This window comes from Maylandia zebra, linkage group LG8 (assembly GCF_041146795.1).
Source record: "Maylandia zebra isolate NMK-2024a linkage group LG8, Mzebra_GT3a, whole genome shotgun sequence".
NCBI classification, from domain to species: domain Eukaryota; kingdom Metazoa; phylum Chordata; class Actinopteri; order Cichliformes; family Cichlidae; genus Maylandia; species Maylandia zebra.
In genome coordinates this window covers 5,481,716-5,508,130 of record NC_135174.1, presented here as the reverse complement: position 1 = coordinate 5,508,130, position 26,415 = coordinate 5,481,716, and the positions used below count along the sequence as shown (strand labels likewise).

General features: G+C 39.2%; 1 protein-coding gene across 1 annotated transcript in view; it reads right to left on the bottom strand.

Moving 5' to 3' along the window:
* Positions 1 to 25,895, bottom strand: part of gsg1l2b (gsg1-like 2b) — a 34,055-nt gene extending 8,160 nt beyond the window's left edge. The window contains exons 1-4 of the mRNA XM_004569666.2: positions 25,442 to 25,895; positions 24,499 to 24,546; positions 20,654 to 20,806; positions 2,791 to 2,902 (exon numbers count right to left, since the gene is read on the bottom strand). Coding sequence (XP_004569723.1) covers positions 2,791 to 2,902; positions 20,654 to 20,806; positions 24,499 to 24,546; positions 25,442 to 25,742 — 614 coding nt within the window. The 5' untranslated portion in view covers positions 25,743 to 25,895. The remainder of the gene's footprint in view (positions 1 to 2,790; positions 2,903 to 20,653; positions 20,807 to 24,498; positions 24,547 to 25,441) is intronic.
* Between the last annotated feature and the right edge of the window lie 520 nt (positions 25,896 to 26,415).

Sequence of the window (26,415 nt, the reverse complement as noted above, 5' to 3'; positions counted from 1 at the left end):
TTAAATTAACAATTTCTTTGGTTGCTCGTAAGATGCAGTTTGCCATGAGATGAGCTCAATGAATGGGGTAACTGCTAATACATTTATTAAACTGTGTACCTTTCAGTAATTTAGGGTGATTTGACATATGCTGAGTATAAAAAGGTTTGCATTGAAACTGTTAGACATGAGGTATTCATACCTGGGAACTTTTCAGGCATAAAGGTCAAAAAGGGGGGAAATGTTAGATTTGTATTGTTGATTGTCATTTATGCTTAGAAATATTTACTTATATATGCTTAGAGTTTTGTAATTAGTTGTAGATTGGTAGAGGTTTTGATCCTTGATAGTCTGCAAACTTTGTGTGTATTAGACAGCACTTTGGGAGCATGAGAGGTCATACCGTGTCTTATTGTTTTATGGTAGGATTAACGTAGCTACGTCTGTTCTAGTCTAGGTGCTCTTTGTTTAGATGAACTGCAGGACTTCCTCACCGTGTTATCTAGGATGAACCATCTAGGGTGAGGGGGAGGCTACCCTCTTCCTGACCAAGAATGTTTGACCCTTTGATCAGCAGTCCACACACACACACACACACACACACACACACACACACACACACACACACACACACACACAGGCAAGGTACTCTTTGTTTGTATGTAGACGTCGTATGTTAATGAACCTATGCATATTCATGTAACCTCAATAAAAGGACAGTGTATGGGAGAACGGACGAGAGCTACTGGGGTCAAGCGAAGGAACGGTGCCTGTCCGGTTCTCTCCCGTGCACGAGTAACATGAAGAACTTTGCCTATTTGTGTCTTGCTTAGCAGTGTAATTATATTGTCTTCAACGTTCCAGCGGATGGGTTCAAGCTACAAACCTAACAGCTGTTTTTGTTCAGCTCATTGTCCAGAGACGGTGAGTAAGTAATTGCGACAATATTGAGACTAAATAAGCATATTTATGAACCTTTTCTTGTGTTAGAGCCCCGACTTCAGTTGAGGAGATGAAGCTTGAGGTAAAGAGGAAGAGGACGAGGTGAAAATGAGGAAGAGACAAAAGCAGAGGAGGAGGACAGAGGCATAATGAGAAGGAAATGATAAGAATATACATGTACTAATGCTAAATAGCTGGAGCTTGAAAGAGCTGTTTGTGATCTTCTAATGAGGCATGCAACGTATATCTCAAGCCATGAACATAAAACACTATTATGCTACTGTGTCTGCTGTATTCAAGACAGCGGTGCAAGATGGTGGCTTCCAAAAACTGGCTCTCTTTTCTTTGTAATTTAGTGATTTGATCCTAAATTTACAAGAATGCATAAATTATGATATTTATGAGTAAAAGATTCTTTTTTTCTATATTAAATAACCACCAGAAATGATGTACTATGCTGATAAAAAACTGTCTATGTGCTTTCATCGTGTTTTTGCAGAATAAAAGTCCAGCCAATGTGAAGGAGGAATTGTCCTCCGGGTGGCGCTGATTCATCACAAAAGCCCTGCAAACCTGTCTGCTTTATTCAGGCATAATTGTTAGTTTAACAAGGAATAAAGATCGAACTGATGAGGTTTAACTAGAGCCAAACCCATTTGTTGTCAGGCTGATGTTACTGGCCAGTATTACCTGTGTGCTGATTTATCAACATTAGTATTTATAGTGATTGATAAATACAAGCTTTCCCACTAGCAACACAGAAAAAGAAAAAGATATTGGCTAATCTGTTGAAATGTTTGCCTTTCAAATCACTGAATACTGATACCAGTACTCAGTGATTTAAAATTCAATATCAGCTGGGCTCCAAGTTTAGCACAAAGCAAACAAAAGTTGAGAAAAGAACTGCAATGCATGGTTAAACTAAGTATTACATATTTCTGCTGTTCTTGTGCAATTTAAATTGATCAAAAATGAAATAACCAATGTATAGAACATTTTACCAAATCATTTCAATGCTTTGGGAGAACAAACAAGTGAGGACTCAAAGGGCCAAGTGGTGAAACAGTGGGATAAGAAAGAAATTACTACAAAGACTGTAATGGGAGGGAGCGGGGTAAGGAGAAATACAGAAAAGTAGGCTGAGAGCAACAGCACAGGAGACACAAAGAGAAAAGACTAAGCTATCTTGTAGAGTGGGCTTTTTCCTTTATCCACTTAACAAGCTCAGTTTTTGGACCTGTGATTGCAGCAGATGAAAAGACTGAAAAGTAGGCTACAACTGAGGTGCTGAAAGGTTCAGTCTGGCCCACAGATGGCTTTGCAAACTGTTAAAATTGCATTGAAGCAAGGCATAATTTGTGGACAATTTATACCAGGAGGCACAGGAACACAAAAAAACGCCCCTGTAAAAGCTCATGTTTGAAGTTTAACAAGCTCACGTATTTGGCAGTGAGCAGAACATAAATGTTCAAATCCTAAATGGGACAGAAAAGGAGTTTCATGCAAAAAACATCTTGCAGTTATGTCCTTACACATGGTGTTGCACATGGCTGCATGACAATGTGTAATTTATAGATGTGCTATCTGTACAAAACTATGATTAGAAGGAATCATTGTTGAGTTACAGTCAGTTCACCGATTTTGCTACAAATAAATTTAAAAAAGACGTCAGAATTTAATGCTCAGAAAAATTCTCCAAACTCGGCTTGGAGTGACTCACAAACCTTGTTGATTTTTAGATTATATGTCCGAACAAAAACTTTGAAAGACTTCCAGAAAGCCTGGAGAATTATTGTTCAAGAGCACTTTAAAAATGACACGAATGTCTGGCTGCTTGGGAGCAAAATAAAAAGAACCAACATCACTCACATGTATGACCAGCTGTAGTCCCACGTCTGAGGTTTCCAGTCCTCTGGGCCCAGACTGACTGTCAGCTGGAAGGCTGTGGTGAACATCATGTGGGCTACCATCCCCAACAGACCTGGACACACACACGTACACAAACACTGATAAATCAATAAGATTTACCCACACTGGCAGCCAAAGAACCTGCTAAGTGTATTTCTTGATAGCCACCACTTGATGGCAGTATTGCACAATGTAACACATGACGACGCATACACGAGCAGCTGTTTGCAACCATATACATGTCAAACACTGCTATTACACAAAGTTTAAACCTCTAAGAACGCAATAAAATAGAGCAGAAGAATTTTCTCTAACTGCCTCTCAGCTATTTAACATATCCTTTGACCAATCCCAGGATATGAAACCACAGAACTAACTAAAATATTATTAAAAATGAGTATTAATGGTCTAATAATTCAATAACACTGTCACATGGACTGATTAGTCATACTCTGTATTTGCTGAATCTGCATGCTTCCTTCACTATTCATTTTACTGCAAGGGGTACTGAGCTACAGTTTAAGCGAGTCACACCGAGTAGTGCTGCTATCTACAGAATGTATTTCTTTTAGGGTTGGCAAATGATCACATACAGAGAGAAATATTACAGGAGCTGAAATTCTAACTATGTGGCCAGACTAGGCACTGATTCTCTGTTTCTTTACTTATTTCACACATTCTTAAAACGAAATAAATACATAAAGAAAAATAGACAAGACTTCACTAACAGCTGAAAAATCAATCAGAAAAGTCCAAGTGGAGCACAAAATAAAACTAAAACTGTGAGAAATAAACAGTGAAATGCAACTTTCAGGTGTACCAACTTTTCTTTGTCTACTGCATTATTATTTTCTCATTTATTCCTTAATAACCAGAAGAAGTAGCAGCGCACCAAGGAACTGGGAACAACACGGAGAACTCTGATAAAAAAGTTTTTAAAAAATATTACATAAGCTGCGGCATTTAAATCACACGCGGTTGTTCAATCTTGGCTAGCCTATGACCCAGCAGGTGCCACTGTTTCTTGTTCTTAGCTGGTACATCGCGTGGTCTTCTGCTGCTGCACCCATCTGCTTCACCTGGTTCATTCAGAGATGCACTTCTGTGTACTGCAGATGTAACCAAGGGAGCTTTGTTGCTTTCTTATCAGCTCAAAGTATTCTGGCATTCTCTTCTGACCTCTGACATCAACAACACATTTTCTCCCAGTTTCTGACAATTCTCTGTACACCCTGGAGGTGATTATGTGGGAAGCACCCAGTAGATCATAAGTTTCTGAAAGGACCAGGTTGTTGCCAGGCAGACCAGCTTGCCTGGCAACAACAACCCTCCCACCGTCAAAGCCACTTAAGTCAACGTTCTTCTCCATTCTGATGCTTGGTTTGAATATCAGCAGGACATCTTCACCATGCCTACTTACCTGAAACCACTGGGTCCCTGTTACAGTGATGGATTAGTATTTTTACCTTAACAAAGTGGCCACTGAGTGCATCTCTTAAGCTCATAAGATTCGCTCTGTCACACCAAACACATCATATCCTCCTTCTCTACATCCATGAATCCCAAACTGTCTGTCTGATGTACTCATTTCTAATCTTGTCCATCATTTCCAATGAAAAATTTAACATCTTCAACTCCGCCACCAGCTCCCACTTTTGTCTTTTTGTTAGTGCCACCATCTCCAACCATATATTATAGCAGACCTAACTAGTATCTAGTAACTTTGCCTTTCACTTTTGCCATCCTTGTGTCTGCACTTTGTCGGTGTTTTAAACCATTCATTGAAGAGAGCTTTTTGTTATGTTAGTGAGTAATTAATGTACTATTTTTCATTAACTATTAGTTAATTATAAACTGGGTGTATTTTACCGTTTTATTTGAAAACATGGCACAGCTACTGCTCCCAAAACAGCCTCTGTGAGCAGCTCCTGCTAAAGTAGGTATATCCAGGCCCACAATTTCCCATGATGACAAGCTGACTCACGAGGTGAAAACAATACCATTCACAGTGCTGCTGCTGCTAATAAATCTTGCAGTAAATTTCAGAATACAGCAGTGTTGGTGGAGTTATTTACTTTTGCACGTAAGCAGGCTTCTGCTTGGGAATAGGATCAACTAATGCAATGAAAGAAATGAAGGCATAAATATGGTAATTACAGCCAATCTCAGCGTGCCACTGTTTGTGAGATGAAGACCACGAGAGTCAAGGGGAAAACAGAGAGACAATTCATTTTTCCCTAAACCCTGTTCCCTTTAAGCTTCTGTTGCTAGGCATGCTCAGCTCAAGGCCAATATGCAATTTACAAGGAAAACAACAAAGGTTTTTAACTAATTGTAATTTTTACACTACATTTGAATCAAACAGTTGAGTTACACCAGCAACACGCTGGTGAAAAACATATTTTGTAGAAACATTCATCCATCCAGTTTTGGCTGCTTATCTGTGGCTGGGTTGTGTTGGCAGCAGTGGAGCAGAGAAACCCAGACCTCAGACCTCAGGTAATGGTAGGAGGGTAGAGCTGAATTTCTCCCAGCACTGCCTTATTCTCACCTGCCTTTAATCCTAACTGCACACCAGTAAACATTCAGAAAAGCATCTAGCACAGATGCAATGCACCCCAATGATATAGATGTGGTGATTTAGCATTCCAATATTCTGATATATCAGGCGATATTTTTTCTTTTAGACACACGACAGGAAAATAGATTTCCCTATAATTTACTGTTAAAAACACCCAACATTCGACCCCTGGTGGATTGGAGTGTTTCTCCTACATCTTTTTTCGAGTTTAAAATTTTCATTTATTGGCCATTATAAATGCTGTCGCTAGCAGATTATCAAAAAAGCTAATATTAGCTTTTAATATCAGCCCTCCTATAATACTGATATTATTAATTTGATAAAATACATCCACAGACAGAACTATATATAGCAACCTATGAAAGGACTCAAAACTGCCTTGTCAAAGTGTCCTCAGGGTCACATTCGTCTCAAAGATACGTGTGAGTCATTGCAATACAATAACACACGCACACACACACACACACACACACACACACACACACACACACACTAGACTAAACAAGGAAAAAAAATATATTAGCAATGCTGTTGCTACTGCTAGCACATGAGCTGTAGTTAGCAAACAAGCGACAGTTAGCTTACTTTGTGAATTGGCTGAAGTTTTTATGTAGCTGTAGCTTTTTTTTCTAGCCAAATGATTTTAAAAACCCAAACAGTAACATTCTGTACTTTTACTTGCGATACTGAGCAAGTAAAAGTAAAACTATGTATCTTGGGCAGCAAGTTAGCTTTCCAACTAGCTTAAGATCCATGTAGAATACATGAAAATACGAAAGGAAAATGATGGATAAGAACATGCACAAGCTTTCCTAACTAACTTAACTTTTTTCAACTTTGTTAAAATTATGAAGTTTTTGAATGTACTACTAATTAGAGATAATAAAGCTTTATACTCAGAGGAACCATTAACTGGATGCAGCAGTGCCTGCCACAAACATACTTTTTTGTTCGTTCTAAACAAATTTACTCTTTAGTTTTTATTTTATTAAAAAACAAACGGTTCATTAATAGCGCAGTACAGTGTTTCACCTTTTATGATGGTAATAATGAAAACTCTAGCCACGAAAGAGTCTTTCTCTATTATACATTTAATATTTATTCATACTGCTTTTTTTTGCTCTGTTCTTTTTAAGCAGCTCTTTATTATCTGGGCATGTTTGCAGGATAAATGCCAAAAATTGAGATTAAAACTAGAAATTAGAAAAAACTAACAGATATAGACAACACCAACAAATGACATGCTTGCTGCCATTTGTACTTCTCCCACATTTGCAGTGTTAAATGTATTAGAATATAAGCTGTTTAGCATCTTGGTACCATTTCCTGTTACATCTACCAGTTCAGCTTCCTGTGTACTTCAGGCATAGTTTATTTACAGTAGTGCAAACATATCTGCAGGATAAAATTGTCTGCTGTGGCAAATGTGAGAAAGAACAACTGTGAAAAATATTCCAATCTGATTTTGTGTAAAAAATGGAAAACAGCAAAGGTGTTAAAATTTCCTATCTTTGTGTAAATCATATTTAATATTTTTTTCTCTTTATGAATGGAAAAGATGGAAACAAAAAGCACACTCTGACTTTCAGCAAGCTGGATAACACTGATGGGAGATTGTACTGAGCTGGAGAAGCTAGAATAAAAGATAGCCCAGACATTACAAGACATCTCCTATTTATTTACACCCTTTTCATTATGTGAAGAAATCTCATGCTCAACAGGTGTGCTTTCATCCTGTAATAGGACAACTATTGTTTGTTGGAGGTTTCAGCAGCCATCAACTGAGTCCAATCCATATATACCAAGAACTGGGTGCAAAACGTAAAGTAGAGATTAGCAGCACCTTCCACTTATCCGGTATACTCTTTGTCCTTTCATATTCTTCCCATCTCTTCCCCTCGTCTGCCTCTTGCTTGGTTTTCTGTGCTTCGCTTCATTTATTATTTTCATCTTTGCACCTGATTTTTTTGTGCTGGATTTTGCCTTGCCCACAAACCAGCACAGGAATAAAAAGCTACGGATTTGTAGCCTACCAATCCGATTACCACATAAGCCCCCCCCCCTCCACAAATCCCTGGGCCGAACATGAGTGCACCAGATTCAGTACCAAACACCTAAATTCTCATCTCATCCCTATCAGAGCTCATGTTTATTCCTAAAGATATGACAGTGCTACATTATCATAATGTTATGCAGATCAGAGGCAGCCGTGCATCAGGATGAGTGGAACAAATCGCAGTCCCGAGTCTCAGCACGTTCTGTCATCTGGAAATTATGGTTGTTCTCCTAACACAAGGTCACTTTTTTCCAAAAGAAGTCAATACATGCCATTGCAAGGTTATTTATTTTTAGTGTCAAAGCACTTAACATATACAAGCAGCCTCAGAGATGTGACGCTTTTGATCCAGTTCAGCCGTACAACATCGAGAAAGCAGTTTAGCCTAATCTGTGCTGCAAAGCTCTCTCACAGTCAACAGGGGGCACCTAGATTTTTTTAATCTGTTTTGTCATTGTGCACAAGCTACAACTGAAGTCTGACACTAAGGATTATTTGTCCTTTATCACGCTGTTTGGAAAATGACTATTCATCCAGTGTACAAAAGGTGGTTGAGCTTTTAATCCTGCGTTTAGAACTGCATGAGAAATCTGTCATACGACAAAGCGGATATGAAAAAAGAAAAAATACATGTGTTTTTTGTGGCTAATACAATACCGGTCACAGGATATGTCAAACTTTACACTTTTCATTTTTCGGCATGTCAGACCTATCAAATTGTAGCTATACATTATGCACAGCAACAACACCAAACTGCAAGTAGGGGCATGTCATTAATCTGCAATGCTCTCATGTGAAAGATTATACACAAACAATATGCTTTACTCAAAGTCACAAACACACGAAGAGCAATGAATTGTTTTTCTCTCTCTTGTGGGGCATTATGCCTCGTCTAATTCCAGTTGGCTGAAGAACAGTCTTTTTCTGAGTATCTGGTCAGAACATCAGAAACAGGATGTCACAGTGTGATTTCATACAAGAACACAGCAGAATTATTTTAGTACAGACCGAAAAACATTTATTGTTGAGAGATATTGTGCAACATATTCCCTCGTATTGGAATATTAGTAAATAATAGAACCACAATACCAAAAAGTTGGAATAGTGTATAAAGTGTAAGTAAGAAAAGAATAAACCCAATTGTTTAAACTGATAAATAATATTAGCTTATTGTAATTTAATGGCAGCAACACGTCTAACAGTGTGGTACAGGGACATGTTTACTACTGTGTAGTACCCCTTTTTTAACACCACTGCCCTAATACTGTCTGATATAGTATTCTACCTAGTCAACAGTGTTGGGTCTTCTTTGTTTTATTTTTCATTTTGCAATGCTTCAAATGTTTATAGGTTGAAGGTCTGAACAACTTCACTCTTCTACTACAAACCAACGCTGTTTTAATATCTGCAGTATGTGGTTCATGAGAAATATGGCTTGCTGAAATGTGCAAGGACTTCACCGAAAAAGTCAGGAGGATGTGTGCAAAAAAAAAAGAAAACACTAATTTCAAATTTCAATTCCTCTGACTACAAGAAGAGAGCATTCACAGGCTTCACAATTACACTGAAGATCATTATTATGAAATTTTCCCACAACTTATAGACACATGTTCTTGAACAGTGGGACTGGGGCAGCATGGTGACATGGTGGTCAGCTTTGCTGCCGCACAGCAAGAAGGTCCTGAGTTTAATTCTACCATCAGGATCAGGACGGGGTCTTCTTTTGTCGAGTTCGCATGTTCTCCCTGTGTTTGTGTGGGTTCTCTCTGCTTCCTCCCACAGTCCAAAGACATGCACTTAGGGGGGTTAGGTTCAATGGAAATTCTAAATTGCCCATAGGAGTGAATGTGAGTGCGAATGATTGTCTGTGCCTATGTGTTAGCGCTGCGACAGACTGGCGACCTGTCCAGGGTGTACCCTGCCTCTTGCCCTAAGACAGCTGGGATAGGCTCCAGCGACCCTGAAAAAGGATAAGCAGAAGCAAATGGATGGATGGTTCTCCTCATCTTTACTTCTGAGAAGCTGCCTTTCTAAGCTGCTCTTTTTATATTAAATTATGTTGGTTAAAACTGGGTTGTTGTCTTTGTTAGCTTCTTTACAATGTAAACAAATAATTTTGTTTCAAGGTGTTTTGTATGTTTTCATAGTGGGTTGTGTCTTTAGTCATAGTGCATGTTTTGCTGCGGTCCAAATACCTCTGAACTTGGCCTTCCAAAAAAGAAAAACAGGATTTGCTAGGTAGATAAGCTAGTTAGAGCCATTCATGTATCAATACAACATAAAACTTTTTTGCTTTTAAAACAGCTGGAGCACATTCATGTATAGAGCCTGGTCAGTGCTCTGCATATGGCTTGTTTAGTCAGTCACACATACACAACATTGGCAGGACAGGTTTTACAGTTTTACTTTTGCTCATGTTCAGTGCTGCCATCTTGGACCGTTACCTCGAGGGTTGGTAGGGCTACTCCAACCTTCCAAGTGGGAAATCCAAGTTGAGGGGGCATTCAAGATTCAAATTGTGACACTAAGAAATTCCAACTTATTAAGGAATGTGGCATTAGTGTATGCCTGTGAGTGTGCACACAACCATTTCCCTGCACCACTGTGGATTTTTCACAGGCATGAAACAGGACGACTCATAATATGTCATACATGAGGCTGACTGGTCAGTCAGGGCTGAGAATCCTGGAACTCGTTTGATTCTGATCTTTGGCTGGTTGATCTGTGCATTTCTACTTACCTACACTATCACAGCAGCTGCACTAGGTGCATCTTCTATGCATATTTTTTTTACTGTGCTAATATAGCTTCTCCTGAGCTTGTAGGCGTCCTGTTTTTCTTCAGCATCTAAGGATAGATTAGTACACTTGTAAGCATACAATATGCAGCCCAGCATACAGGACTGAAAAAACAAGTACTGCTGTGTTACTGTGCTACTAGCCAGCATTCACAGGCTTGTCACTAGGTTACACATACTTGGTGAGCAGATGATTTCTCTAACATAACGATTGCTTTACTCCACTGACACTGAAATATTTGTTCTGTACATATAAAACATCTGCAGTCCTCCAACATAAAATCAAATTGTTACTTCTTGTTATATTTTGGTAGTTTCTTAAATAACTACAGGTTCATTGTGCCTTAAGTAGTCAAGCAACACATCCATGCACACTTTAGTACACTAGGCACACACTAATTTAAGAAATAGAAACAGAAAGTGTGGTTATCTGGCAGATGTTTGTCTCCATGTCAGAGATAAGTAAACTTGTTGCTGCTGCTGTGCCACGTTTCTCTTGCTTTGGAGATCAGTTGCTTTAAGCTGCAGGTATTAAGACAAGGTGCTGGAAGGTGAAAAAAAAAAAAGTTGTTAAAATTGAGAACACGCGTATTACCGGTAAGTGTTGTTAATCTAATCCGCCAGAGCATGTGTTCTTTGAAGTAGAGTTTAATTTTTATGGATATTTTATTTCATATTTATTTGAGATAAAACATTGCAGAGCAAGGTGAATAGGAAAACTTGAACATTTTCAAAGGTGTTTTTGTAGTTTTCAGAGAGGTCTTTTTATGTGCTCTTATCAACTGAAGGCAAGTCTATGTTTTGAACTCCTTTCATCTATATGGTCCAGTGGAAAAAGCCAGAGTTTCAGAGTTTGTCTTGTGTATAGCTTTCTCATTAGAATGAAACTTTGAGGCTCTTTTTGTTTGGGCAGCATGAAAAAGGCAGAAAATAGCTGACAGTTGGCAAGTTAGAGTGTAACACAAATGGAGAATAGAGAGTTTGGAGAAACTTGCTTTTTTGAAAAAGTCAGAAAAGATTCTTTCATATCAAGAAAAATTGTATTAATAAGCTGTATTTAAATGGTGCATAACCGTTTTGTTTTTTTAATAAACTGCAATGTTTAAAAAGATTTTCTAAAAGTAATGCGAAATATAATTAAAGGAATACAAATGCTTTTTTGGTTTTGTTTATGAGAAACATGTCACATTTTTCTCAGATTGTTAAGTATCACCTAAAATAGCTCCAGATTGCTCAGTATTTCCTTCTGTCCCCTCAGGCTCTTTATACACTAACGAGCAGCAGTCTCTGTCACACACAGTACAGTTAGCATGACCACTCTTACTATTGGAACAAATTGGCAGTTCCGCAGGCACCCGCTATTAAAACCACAGTTTTTATTTTTTTTAACACACACTCAGCACAAAAACTGAAGTTTTTACTCACATTGCTCACATTAATTACCCGAATTCAGCTCAACTTAAGTTCATTCCTCACATCAAAGTAAGCCTCTCTTTCTTTTACTTCTCCAATACGTCTGTTTTTCATCATCACCTCACACGCCTCATCATACGTCACATAACTGACAGGTGTAATAAAATTTCAGCTCAGACCTCATTAACATAACATATTCAGCCCATTAAAAAGAGAAACAAACTGTTACAAGGACACTAAACCGTTGATGTTTGAGAGCCGACGAACTGCAACAAAAGCCGTAAAAAAATTCTAAATGATTTTGTGTTTTAGAGAAATAAAAACTACACTCACACTTGAGTACCAGCCTCACAGATTTCACCCCCTCTATTTATGCAAACAGCTCACTTCTTCAGACAGCGAGCCATATATAAATAAAACATGACACATACGGCCTGGGTTGAGAGTTCACTCGCTATCTTACTGAACGTTACAGCTGGCAAAACACTGGGTAAGTGTGTGAAAACACGACTCCTGAGTTTAGTTGCAGGAGAGCATGCTAGGTTCAGCACCTATCAGGTGAAAATGAAAATATCACAAGACCACAACAGGATGACTGAGTGATGGTCAGTAGTTTTTCTGCTGTGATAGACAGACCCTGGAAAAGGTGTCAACCTTCAGCCTGCCCCTGCCAGTAAAATGCACCAGAAATAAATAGAAGATAAAATAAAATCATCCAGCATCGTCTACATCCATTTACTGTAAAGTAATGGCTTTTTAAATGCCAATTACTTGGGCATTTCAACACTGGAGTCTGGGGGACTGACTCACATATGGATCTAGCTTCAGTTGGCCATTAAAGGAACTGCAGATTTTGGCACTTCTGATTAGCTTCATTTGTCAGTCTCAGAGATTCCCATTTGGAAAGGAGATAATAAAGTCTCACGATTCACAGTGATGCACAATCCACAACGACACAAAAGCAAACTGTCAATATGATTAACAAGTGACAAATAAAAAAATCAGGTAAATCTTAGTTATCTTTTCCATCTTATAACATCCTTGCTACAGCGTTTTAAACCTTCACCAGTTTTTTAAACTGACAATAGGTTTGGAGGTGCATTTTCTCACTTGAGTCTATGCCAGGCAAAAGATGGTCACCTGAACTCAAACTTTAAAGGCTTGAGCAGAGTGTTAGTACTGTTGCCATCTTGGTGATTTTAAAATGAGGAGTGATAAAACTGATAACCAGAGGAATATGTAAGGTACTGATCTGAACTGATCAGGAAAAGTCTTACTAAGGTCAAAGGAGCTGAAGGCTGTTTTTCCATAGACTTCCATGTAGCTTGATGCCTTTTTGAACATCCCTCCCTGCTGGCCATTAGAAATAATGCATGTTTAAGACACTTGCATCCATCTTTTATATACAGTTTGTGGTGATTTGAATGTAATGGCAATGTAGGTTTGAAGTAATTGTGATTACAAGCAGGGTGGGGTGGTGCTGATGTCATGACGATAAATATGATGCATTACCCATATCACTTTTATACAAATCTATTTGAATGAGAACTTTCAATTTGCTTTTTACTTCTTTTTTTTGTAAATATTCCAGTTTAAGGAAAAAGTAGGTCATTCCCAGTGTATTCATCTGCAAAAAAAGTCATATAGGATTAAGAAGGCACCTGATACACGATATGAAGTTTTGAGGACACTTAACTAGTAAGACTATAGCTCCGTCATTGCCTCATATGCCAACAGGATCAAAAGAGAACTTGGGTTACTCTGTACTAAAATCAAAGCAACAGTCAGACTAGGGGGAATCCAACTCTAACGTCAAACTAATCAATATGCAGCCTCAGGCTCACCACATATCCATATATGTCTCTTGAATGAATTTCTCTAATCTTCTTGGTCTCTTAAAGTTTTTAAAAACTTTGCCTTCTGATCAGGGGCTTTCCTTCACAGACATAAAGCCGGATTCTTTGAAAAAGACAAATATGACAGAAAATTTGATCCAAGCAGAGACAAAAACCTCATTCTTGCACCAATTTCCAACAAAATACATTTCACTAAAACAGACTATTTGAAGAAAAGCATCAATCAAAGCAATGTCTTGTCTTAGAGTTAGATCAAAGAAGTAAAGTTTCGTTGGGTTTGAGCAAACGTAATATTTCCATTTTTTTGTAATGCTTTCGGACACTGCTCTGTATCCACATTGTTCTTGATAGAGACTCTCCTTGTCGTGACCTTTTACCAAAATGAACAGTTTTTCTTTCCTACAGTAGGAAAGTCAGTATTGGGCATTAAAAGCATTTTAAAACACCTTTTATTCTGGTTTTACTGGTGATTCTATACATGCAGTATTTATGTTCCAGTGACCACTGAAATTACAGTTAATTTAGCTAATTAATTAAATTAGGTTTCAAGATGTCTGCAAAGTTACAAGCTTGATGCAAGCAGAAAATGTTATTGTGGATCTGACCAGCTTATATGTTTAAGTGAGTCATAGTGATGTTAAGTGGCTTAAAAAACAGAAAGTAGACTAGAATGACAATGAGTGAAAAAGCAGCCAATGTCCACAGGAAAACTTTGAAAGACCTTCAGAAAGCCTGGAAAACTATAGCTCAGGATCACTTTAAAAAATTACAAGAATCTAAATCGTTGTCAGTGTGGTTCTGGGAAGGTCAGGAGAGAAGTACAACCATCTATGAAACACAGGGCAGGCTTTGTCATGGTTCTGTGTTGGGGATCTTGATAAAACTGATAAAATTATGAACACAGAAAAGTGCCATCGGAGTTTAATCCACCATGCAAAACGATTTGGAAAGTATCTGATTGGTTTTTTGTCATGCTTTTTTCAGCATGACAATGAAACACAGAACAGAAAAGCACAAAATGAACACTATCAGTCATGGATTTGCCTTCCCAGTGCCTGAATCTCAACATTGATATTGAAGCAGTGTGGGATCATTTTGACAGAGAACTGAAAAAGAGGCAACCAGCATCCAAAGAAGTGCTTTGAATGTCCATCAAGGAGCCTGGAAAACTATCCTGAAGTCTACTTCAAGTCTATTTCATTTAGAAGAAAGCTTGAAAAACAGTTCAGACTGTTTATATATTGTTATCATACAGTACACACACACACACACATATATATATATATATATATATATATATATATATATATATATATATACACATCAGGAAGATGGCCCCAAGCGACCACGTGCTCAGTGAATACCTCAGGCAGTAGAAACCCAAGAAAGAGGAAGGCGAGGAACCATCATGGAAGGACAGGCCCCTGCACAGTATGTACCACCGGCAGATAGAGTAAGTGGCTGATATCCAGTACAGATGGACGAAATGGTGGTGGCTAACCAACTGGACATAGTGGTGGTAGACAAACAGAAGAAGACGGCCGTAGTGATCGATGTAGCAGTTCTCAATGACAGCAACATCAGAAAGAAGGAACACAAGAAGCTTGAGAAATACCAAGGGCTCAGAGAAGAGCTCGAGAAAATATGGAGGGTGAAGGTAACAGTGGTCCCAGTGGTAATCGGAGCACCAGGTGCGGTGACTCCCAAGCTAGGCGAGTGGCTCCAGCAGATCCCGGGAACAACATTGGAGATCTCTGTCCAGAAGAGAGCAGTCCTAGGAATAGCTAAGATACTGCGCAGGACCCTCAAGCTCCCAGGCCTCTGGTAGAGGACCCGAGCTTGAAGGATTGACCGCCCACAGGGGCAAGCGGGGGATTTTTCTTTTTTTTTTTTTTACATATATGCTGTAGGACTGCATGTTTCAGTCTCTGCATGTATTTCCCGTTTTCCTCATAATATATCAAGAAATGAGAAGGCTCAAGACTTTTGCACATTACTGCATTTCGGTTTATGAATGGATTAAACAAATCCAACACATCATGCTAATTTATGACGTTATCATGTTTTAGACATATTTCAATAAAGCCAGACTAGCTGTTCTCTGCTGCCTCAGGTCTTTAAATTAAGCAATGCTAAACAATATGTGTCTCTAGCCAGAGATGAGAAGAGTACTGATTCTCTCATGTCACTGACATAACAAAAGCTGGTAAGTGTGTTTCACAAAATGCTAACATATTTTGGGTGAGCCGTGGATCAAGTATAGCATCAGTTTTACTCCAGGCCTACAAGCGTCTTTTCTATAGTCTAACTAGAACTGCCTGTAGTTAAAGAATAGATACAGTACACACATATGTTACAACCTTTAAGCATTAAATAAATTGGTCAAAGTGTGGACCTCGGTTTTACAGGTTGTACGATTCTTCAGCCTGTAGCCTTTTCTGTTTTTTTAAAAACACATTTTCTGAATTTCACCTATCAAAGCAGCAAAAAGCTGTGAGTCACTGTCGTGGAGTCGAGTATCTTTCATTGCTGAATCACTGCCCAGAGTGTGGTGGTCGGGATCATTTTCACAGAGTGGATTAGAGAGAAGGTCATTGTTAATTCCTCCACCGAGAGAGGGAGGCAGACTGCAAACTGGCTGGAAATCTTTTCAGGGCTGAGAGGCTACAACTGGCCTGAATATATGACTGGATAAATGCCAACAAGGAAGCAGAACTAAGGACTCAGTGGTTTTAAAGTTAAACAGAAACGGAATAAAATCAGTATATATCTCAAGCGTTTGCTATAGTTTTCTTACAGTACTTAGCAAAAGTGTATTTAAAGCTTGGATAAACGTTCCTGCAGTAAATGTTAATTTTTATTTTGGGGTCCTCTACAGGGCATGACTTTTCAGTTTTATATTAGCAAAGAATGCGGTGACTTCATGGACAAGGAGCCTAACATCAATGCAATACTGTCACTATTCATTTGGTGCATCGGTATGTTACCAAAATCAGGTGAAGTTACAGGATGCTGTCTTTTTGTGCGTTACATAATGCTGAAAAATACATTCTTGAGTGCACAGGAGCTGCCAATGCCTCAACAGGACCTAATAAAATTTAATAGTAACCTTGCCATTAAGGGAGGTTAAGAAAGTTTCACTTTGGAGTTTCAGATTCTCATGCTATCCAATGTAATCGCGTGCAAAAATAAGGGAAAGGCCCTTGTCCACAAAAAACAAAATGTGGTTCTTGATAGTTTTCCACATTTCAGCACTATAGCAATCCATAAATATTCTGTTTTTGCAAAAACTTGCAAGGTAGGCTAACTTCCTCCTCCTTAAATAAATATAAACTTAATAGTTTAGTGAGTTGTAAAAAGGAGAGCATGGCTTAAACCACGACAAAAACTACAACTGACTGAAAAATGGCTCGAATTCAAATTCATATGCTCTTCTTCATAGTGCAAGTTATCAGCGCATTTGATAACAAACCTGGCTGTCAAGTCTCTTAGCAATAATCAAACCAGAACACCAAAGAGACCACGATCCACCACAATTCACAGGTTTTTGGAAAGTCTGAAGTAGAGAAAAACAGGACAGCCATCAGTTCTAACGCCTCCCATTTGAGCCCCAGCCTACCCAAGCATGCAGTTGCCTCCAGGAACTAATCATGCCCTGTCCTTGTCCCTTACATTGAGTGCATGGCTGACAGCTCCTCCATCATCTCAGATTCTTTCATCATCCCGTGTACAAAGATGACATCACAACCCCTTAATGCAGAGCTAAGTATAAAAAATCTGAATTGTCTGCTTTGGTTTTCATCTAAAGCTCCAGATTTCCTCCAATGTCCTTGATCTGTCTTACTACTTTTTACCTGGAGGGGGGTAAATTCTAAAACACCTCTTTCCCTCCCCTCAGGGCATATTGTTACACTCTTTCGGGAGCTTGTGAACTAGATGGGAAGAACTGCCAATGTATATCCTCATCAATATGCATGGAAGAGATCAGGTGAGAGGTACAACAGTGACTGTCTAAAGTCAATTGTAAAACATGGTAGAGGCTGTGGCTGCATTTCAGCCAGTGTTGCTGGAGAACTGGTCAAAATGACTCAATTAAACATTGAATGAGTTGAATGAATGCAGAAAAGTACTGTAAGACTTTGGCCCATCCTGCAAAAAAATCATCTGGAAAGCACTGGATTAGCAATAGCTTCTTCTTCTTTTTTTTAAGTACGACACATATCTAAAATAGTTGCAATAAAAGCATAACTGGATATGAAAATCAAACAATGGAACACTATCGGTTATGAACTGGAGTAATAGTAATGGAAGCAACATATCAGTTTATATGTGACAAATGGAAGACAAAGACTCCTGGAAGCAGCATCTTTCTGATTTAAATTTCAATACCGTACTTTCTGGACCATAAGCCGCTACTTTTTCCCTAGGTTTTGAGCCATGAGGCTTATACAAAGGTGCGGCTATTCTGTGGATTTTTCTTCCACCACTAGGGGGACTCTAACCAGAATTAGAATAAAAAACAAGATAGATGAAAAATCAATGCAAAGAAGAATACACTACTTTTTCTTTAGCAGATAGAACACGCACAACAAATTACCAACTGGTAATTATTTTCAAATCCTCGCCCCTTCATCATGGAAACCACACGAAGAAGTTCGTATGATGCAAGTTTTAAGTTGAAGGCCATCGATCTTGCTATCCAGGAGGGAAACCGCGCTGCTGCACGCAAGCTTAGCGTCAATGAGTCTATGGTGAGACGTTGGAGGCGGCAGCGGGAAGAGCTCATGCAATGCCAAAAGTCGAGAAAAGCTTTCAGAGGACATAAAAGCAGGTGGCCTGAACTTGAAAATGTCCTGGAGGAATGGGTGAAGACACTGAGAGCAGGTGGCCGAGGTGTATCCACTGTACAGATCCGACTGAAAGCCAAAACAATCGCCCGCGAAATGAATATTAAAGATTTCAAAGGTGGGCCGTCATGGTGTTTCAGATTTATGAAACGTAAAAACCTGTCCGTCAGGGCACGGACCACTCTCTGTCAGCAACTCCCCCCTGACTATCAGGAAAAAGTTGAAAACTTCCACAAATTCGTTGAAAAAAGTCAGGGAGAGGATACAGAGCATGATCTACCCAGAGACGCAGAGCATTCTGAGCTGGAGTCTATATACGTGTTAGGACAAAATATCAGCGGATTTAAAAACCTGTCAGTGTACGCTGTAGTGTAATTGCATATATCACCCAAGGGCAGGCAGTTAGTGTGTGGTTAATTAATCATAAGGTGTGTAATAAACGTAACATGCCTGTTACCCAAAATATCCCTGAATGAATTGTGGACAGAAATACGTCCTTCAGCTAAAAATTCTTTTTCTTGCTTGCTTTAAATTGACTTCAGTAAAAGATTTCTTCAGTTTAATTTAGGCAGGTGGAAAAGATAGAGGCTTTAAAACACTGCAATTGATAGTCAGGGGGGAGCCCTGACTATCAGGAAAAAGTTGAAAACTTCCACAAATTCGTTGAAAAAAAGATACAAGAAAACTCCATCGGACCAGACGACATAATCAATATGGATGAAGTACCTTTAACATTTGATCTGCCTCTGACCAGGACCGTTAACAAGACAGGTGCATCATCCGTGTTGTTGAAAACAACAGGCCATGAGAGGACGCACTTCACCTGCGTTCTGGCATGCACGGCATCCGGACAAAAACTTCAACCAATGGTGATTTTTAAGCGCATAACTATGCCGAAAGAACAACTCCCGAAAGGCATAGTGGTCAAAGTTAACACCAAAGGGTGGATGATAGAAGGTCTAATGAAGGAATGGTTAACGGAGTGCTATGGGAAGCGCCCGGGAGGATTTTTTCACCGGAAAAAAGCACTGCTTGTTTTGGATAGCATGAGGGCCCACATCACAGATTCTGTGAAAGCAGCGATCAAGAAAACAAACTCCATTCCAGCTGTGATTCCTGGAGGTACAACAAAGTTTTTGCAGCCACTTGACATCAGTGTAAATCGGGCATTTAAAGCTGCACTACGGGTTGAGTGGGAGACTTGGATGACAAGCGGTGAAAAGTCATTCACAAAAACTGGCCGCATGCGAAAAGCATCCTTTTCTGATGTCTGTCAGTGGATCCTAACAGCGTGGAGTGCTGTGAAAGAATCCACCATCACCAATGGGTTCCGAAAGGCTGGACTGCTGCGCGAAGAGAGCGGCGCACCTTCAGAGCCAACTTCACCGGAGGATGACAGTGACACGGAGAGCGAGACTGATGGAGACAGATGTGATGAAGCGCTTCTGAGCCTGTTCAACTCCGACACTGAAGAAGACGACTTCATGGGTTTCAGCGAAGATGATTAAAGTGACATGTGGTTTCAAATACAGGAAAAATGGAGGTAAATAAATAGCGGTTATTTTCTCTTGGTTCTGTTACGTTTTAATCAGCAAAGTTGCTGCCGTGTTAAAAGGCATTGTTCGGAAAGAATCTGTTCAGGTACATACTTGTACATTTGCACTACAAGATTGTTCTGTACATGCAGTAAATATCTATTTTTTCATCATAGATATCTGCGGCTTATAGCTGGGTGCGGCTTGTATATCTTTTTTTTTTAAATTTTTTAAAAATAGAGCGGATGCGGCTTATATACAGGTGTGCTCTATTGTCCAGAAAGTACGGTACTTTATTTTACTGACCAACGCTGTCTGAGCAGGTTTTGGTTACAAACACGTAGAAAGCAGAAGAAGATACTCAGTATCTGCTACCCACATATGATTGGCTTTACTGAAAATCCTCCCTTTAACGCAAGAGAACAACAATGAGTTCTAACTTTGGAAGCCAGTTAACCTAGTTTCAAGGTTTTCCAGTTGACTTTTGGGAGGCTATAAGACTCACTAATGGCAGCAACATATAGTTATATATAGTATAGTTAGTAATATGTCCAAATAAAAGCTCTTCTCATCTAAAGTGGAAAAAGATACTGACAACAATCACAGTATCTGTAATCTTTTCATTGGAGAGCACAAAACAAACATGAACAAAAATAGCGCTCATTGAATCACAACTATTTGATTTGATGCTTTTCACTAACTTGATGGCAAAGATGGTAATTATATTAATGCTTCTCACCTGACAGCACAGTGAATATGGCAGCAAAGGCGTTGAGCTTGAGCCCGTCGATGACGTTGCCGATGTGACACACTTCTATGGACATAAGGATGCCTCCGGTGGCCAGCAGGAGAATGTAGAGGCACTCTGCAACTATGCACAGCCACAGCACACCTGTGAAAACAGTTTGTTATAGCAAAGTAATGGCCAAGAGGAAGAAGACAAAAAATCAAGTTGTGTGGATGGTGGTGTTGAAGTGTGACGTCGTGGGGAGAGAGAAGGGAAATTGGGGCGTGAGGGAGAATATGGGTGAGCAAGGGTGAAGGAAGGGAGCAGAGACGTGAAAAGGCAGAGGAAGCGGGGAAGAGTGAGTGGAGAAAGGTGCACCGGCAACCCCATCCCCCGTATCATTAACCTTCACAGTCAGGGAGAGGATACAGAGCATGATCTACCCAGAGACGCAGAGCATTCTGAGCTGGAGTCTATATACGTGTTAGGACAAAATATCAGCGGATTTAAAAACCTGTCAGTGTACGCTGTAGTGTAATTGCATATATCACCCAAGGGCAGGCAGTTAGTGTGTGGTTAATTAATCATAAGGTGTGTAATAAACGTAACATGCCTGTTACCCAAAATATCCCTGAATGAATTGTGGACAGAAATACGTCCTTCAGCTAAAAATTCTTTTTCTTGCTTGCTTTAAATTGACTTCAGTAAAAGATTTCTTCAGTTTAATTTAGGCAGGTGGAAAAGATAGAGGCTTTAAAACACTGCAATTAAGCCCCTTCCATAGAAATGTTTCTTTGTTTTGCTAAATCCTAGTATTTTAATCATGATGCTGGCAAATGGTTTGCAAAGAGATGGATGCTCTAAACCTGTTGTACAGGGACAACGGTACAGGCTTCTGTTTAAAGAGTCTGGCATCCAAGTTATTGTTTCAGTCGCTGAAGATCTCTTTATACGAGGATCTATTTTGTCTTTGCGGCGAGGCTCATATGGAGTTGCCTGGTTACAGATTACTAATTTACTGCCCACATCTTGTTATGCAGCATTTTACATGTCTGCACACAGTTAATTGTTTGCATAGTTAAAGAAAAGAAAGAAGCACATGTGTGTAGGAGGGATTAAAGGATAAACATGGCATTTTTATTGAATTTTCTTCTTTTTGTATAAAACAACTGAATGAAACAAAGTGTTAGCCTGCCATTGTCTGAGGGAGTTAACCTCAGTCTTTCAAAACAGGTGTCAGTTAATTGTTTTTTCTTATTTTAAGACAGCAATATTTTTCTAAAACAGATGTACGCTGTAGTTTTTAGGCACTACAGTTCTTTGTGTTACTGAAATATACTGAAATAAGGCATTTTTGGGGATCTGGTTTTAGTGGAGGAGTGAGCTATAAACTGCGGTGGGTAGTAACTAATTACATTTACTCAGTTAAATTTACTTGAGTACGTTTTTGGGAAAAAAATACTTTTAGGAGTAGTTTTACTACACTGTACTTTTTACTGTTACTTGAGTAACATTGTTATGAAGTATTGCTACTCTTGAGAAAAAAGTCTGGTTACTCAGTGTGAGTAACTTCACTGAATGAATAATAAACGTTTTAACCAAAAATGCACGAGACACAGACACAAATCTACAGTTTATGTCGAAGTGAGACTTCTTATTTGTTGTTTTAATGTTGTTCTATCTGCTGAGTCTGTTGTGCCATTTGGAGAAATAAAGTAACACCATATACTGTCACTGGAAGTATTTTACCTGTAGTATTATACTATTCTAACATATATTTATATCACCTTCTCTAAATATTAGTTCAATAATGAATTAGAAAAGTGTTTCTTCTGCTTAGATTTATTATTTTGTAATCATGTTATGTTCATGTTTTTTTTGCTTTTCAGTCTTTAAAATTTGCACTAAACTTTATATTTTTGTCTGTCTGATTATCTAACTTGCCATCACCAGTGTGTGAATGGGTGGATGACTGGATGTGTAAAGCGTTTTGGGGTCCTTAGAGACTAGTAAAGCGCTATATAAATACAGGCCATTTACCATTTATCTCATTTTTAAAAATTAAATCAGATGTTATGATCAGTTACTCAGTATTCAAATAGCCTTTTTCACTAAATACTCTTTTACTCTTACTTGAGTAATTTCTTGGATGGCTACTTTTTATTTTTAGTAAAACTATGTTGAGGTAGTGCTACTTTTACTTGAGTACAATTTTTTGGCTACTCTACCCACCTCTGTCTATAAATGACACAAAAAGGAAGATTTCTGACAGCAACTACAACTGAGTGAAACCCTCCCAAAAAACCTTGTTGTCAGTTTTTTCTGGAAATAAAGAAGCAGGTTGGGCTCAGTGGAATAATCAGGCTTTGGATTTACATTTTCCCCTCTCTTCCCCGCTGATGGTCTAGAAAATATTCCCATTTTTTTATGATAAAAAAATAATTTTTTTGTTTTGCTAAGTCTGGTACAATACGTATCTTCTCTGTCATGTCGTACTGCCTCCTGACAAAATAAACTGAACTTTTACTATAAAATTCTGACTGAGAAAAAATGAATAAGAAAAACTGAGTATCAAACATAATATACATAATATATTCACTACGTGCTAGCTCTAATTAAAATTTAGGAGTTGAGATTTTGGGAAACATTTTTGACCCTGTGAATGTGACCCACGGGAGGATCTGCTTAATTAATGGCACTGTTGGTGCCAGGAAATATAGCACAGATATTTTTCTCTTCTGCTTGGTTTACTTAAAAATGACATCAGTTATTAGTTTCCTAATGACTTCATGATCTTAATCATGAAGTTTAATGTGCTATATAGGTTTTGTTCATTTTTCTATGTCAGTCTCATTTGGGATCAAAACATTATTATGATTTAGGGTGTGGCTATTTTCTGATTGACAAGTTGCTGTTTCAAGGGGGGTTAGTGTCTGTGGGCTCTCATCCACACTCACCCCTTGTTTTTCATATTGGGTTGGAAAAACAAAAGCAGGAAGTTAACAGAAAGATTATTTTGTGGCTATAGTAGTTCATCAACCAGTGCGTGACATCATGATGACTGTTTCCAACCTCCACCCAAGACCCAGATGTGGCTTAATCCCCATTTTGAAATAGTACGAGAATATGAGATTGACCATCAGAAAAATGCATGTTTAACGCACTTCCCCACTGACTTTGTCAGACCCAGAGACCAAGATCCTCTTTCATTTGTACTCTGTGTGCTAAACACCGAGAATGCAACGAGAGGCAGATTTTAGCACAACAGCAGCGTTCGGGGCACTAATTAACTGGGAGAAAACCACGTGGATCTGATTGATTTACTGTTTTGGTTTCTTATTGCCTAGCAGCAGCACAAGTGATTAGGTCATCCACAACTCCATGGTGTCACCAATAGCTGTTGATTTTTTTTTTCCAATATAGGATAATTATGTGAGAAAAAAATCTGGGGTGGAACCTGACTCACTTTCAAATGACAGGAAGTCAGTGCTGATGAAGAAGAAGATGAAGAAAAAACTTAATACATCACTTGGAGGCCTAAAGACGCTTAAACAAATGTCTAGAAAAAAATATCTGAAAGAGGGTCAGTGGAGAACCAAATGACTTTGGCCAGCATTTCATCACACTGACAAAATTACTGAAACGTCCACTTCAGATTCATCTGCTTATTTAGAGTCACAAGAAAGCAGCCATACAGATGACAGAGATCTTTGGGTTATTTTAAGCCTTGAGATGACAAAACTGATAAAGGCTCTGATTGACTGAGAATTTTGCCATGTCCCTGAAAAAGTCTTTATTTGCAGTAACATTTTATATGTAAAAAAACCCAAAAACAAACAAAAACCAAAAAAACTTACCTCTTTCGTTTGATGGTGCAACATAAAGGAAATTTCTGCAATTCTCACCTGTAAAAGAACGTAAATTAAACATTTATTTCATGTACCAAGCTGATAGCATGTCAGACTTCATATGTTTTTCCTCCATATTCCACAAAGATAAAGTTACGATGTAAAATTTTAAAGAAAAAGTTCCAGTCTGTGATTATGTAGTAACAAGAACACCCAACCCCCCTCACCCCCTCTTAGGGTGTCACAGTCTTCTGCCTGAAATGCAGCGTATAGCTGTGTGCTGGCCAGAAATTCTACTGTCAGTGCAACAAATGCATTTATGGTGGTCTGCACACGGACACGTAGTGCTTCACACTCAGTGATAGAAGAACCACTGAAGCGGGTGAAATATACCTTTAACCTTGCTTTGTTCATGTTTTTGCCCATAAAAACTATTCCAAGAATAATTCAATTAATCAACATTACATATATTTAGTTTGCTCTTTTCAGGCTCCCAGACATGATTATTCCATTGTCTGCTTGTAAATATTACTAAATTGTGATTAATTAGCGTTTTATTCATGTATTTGTGTTTGCAATTTAAATGTCTTTGCGTGTACTGACATTACATCCTGAACCTGAGTTTATATAAATCTGTCTATGAACTTCTCTATCTGATATCCTTTGAACAATGGGCACAAAAACCTGTTAGTTAAATATAATACTCATTGTCAGATTATGACTTCCTGGTGACATTTCCATGTAATTTTCTCAGTAGTTTCCGTGATTAATCCCCAAATCCAGTCCTTGTTGATGTGGAACTGAACGTAAAAGTCAATGCATTAAAACCCGGACTTTTAATTTTATTTCATCGCAGCTGGAGCAGCACGTCTCCCTCCGTGACGCACCTCCTCAGCGCGCACAGCGGTCCCGCCGTCAGTCCGCCGTTACTTCTGTAGAAAACCAAACTTACCGGTCATGTTGATGTTCTGCTCGCAGGAGAACCAAATGCCGGTGTGAAACTTCCTCAACACGTACTTGTCCTCCCCGGTCTCCCAGATGTACTGCACCAGCCGCGTGTCGTTGATGTTGGTGCTGTTGAACCTGATGCAGAAGGACTGCTTGGTGGTGACCGGTCCTGTGCAGAACGGCTTCACCACTTTCCGTGTCCCTTCGCACCAGTAGCTGGTGGTGAGAGCCGACACAGCCAGGAACAAGGCGAGAAAGTTCAAGGTGAGAGCCAGCGATGCTCTCCGCCGCCGGTCTATCCCCATAACGGCAGAGGGAAGAAGTAAAGACGCCTAACTTAATCCCTCGCCCTGCGAGACACCGGATTCTGGTGACTTCTCCTCAAATCCTCATAATCCCGTTATTCCCATTAATATCCTCGGCTAATTATCACGGTACATCTGGCTTCTTCAGCGCGCTCTCGCTTCTGTTCCTCCACAGCGGCGGACTCTCATTTTGTAGGTTTTCTCCCCCCACTTCCATCCTCCACTCCCACACACACCCGGCGCACTCCCCCCTCTAGCTCTCACGCACGAACTCTTCGGCGTCGGAGCTCGGGGCTCATTTGTTCCTTCTTGGTCCCTTTTAAGAATGATCACCACACGCCACAAAATGTCATAAAACCCCCCCCCCCCAGCATTTTTGTTTCTTTAACGGCTACTTTCCCCTCTTGATCATTTCTGATGTTTCCAATGAACAACACAACAGGATCCGACTGTGTACCATGCACTCAGAAAAAATGGATGTCACAGTCATTTAGCCAGTGTTTTTACACTCATTGTCTGATCAGAGGATGCTTTTATGTTATTACTTTATTTCGATAACTCACTTTTGTGTCGGTTTATAGCCCATTTCTCGAAGCGTTGGGGGAGGTGGTATTTGTCAGAGTTTAGAGTGGAAACTATTTGGCTATTATGGATAAAACAGAAGAATAGGAAT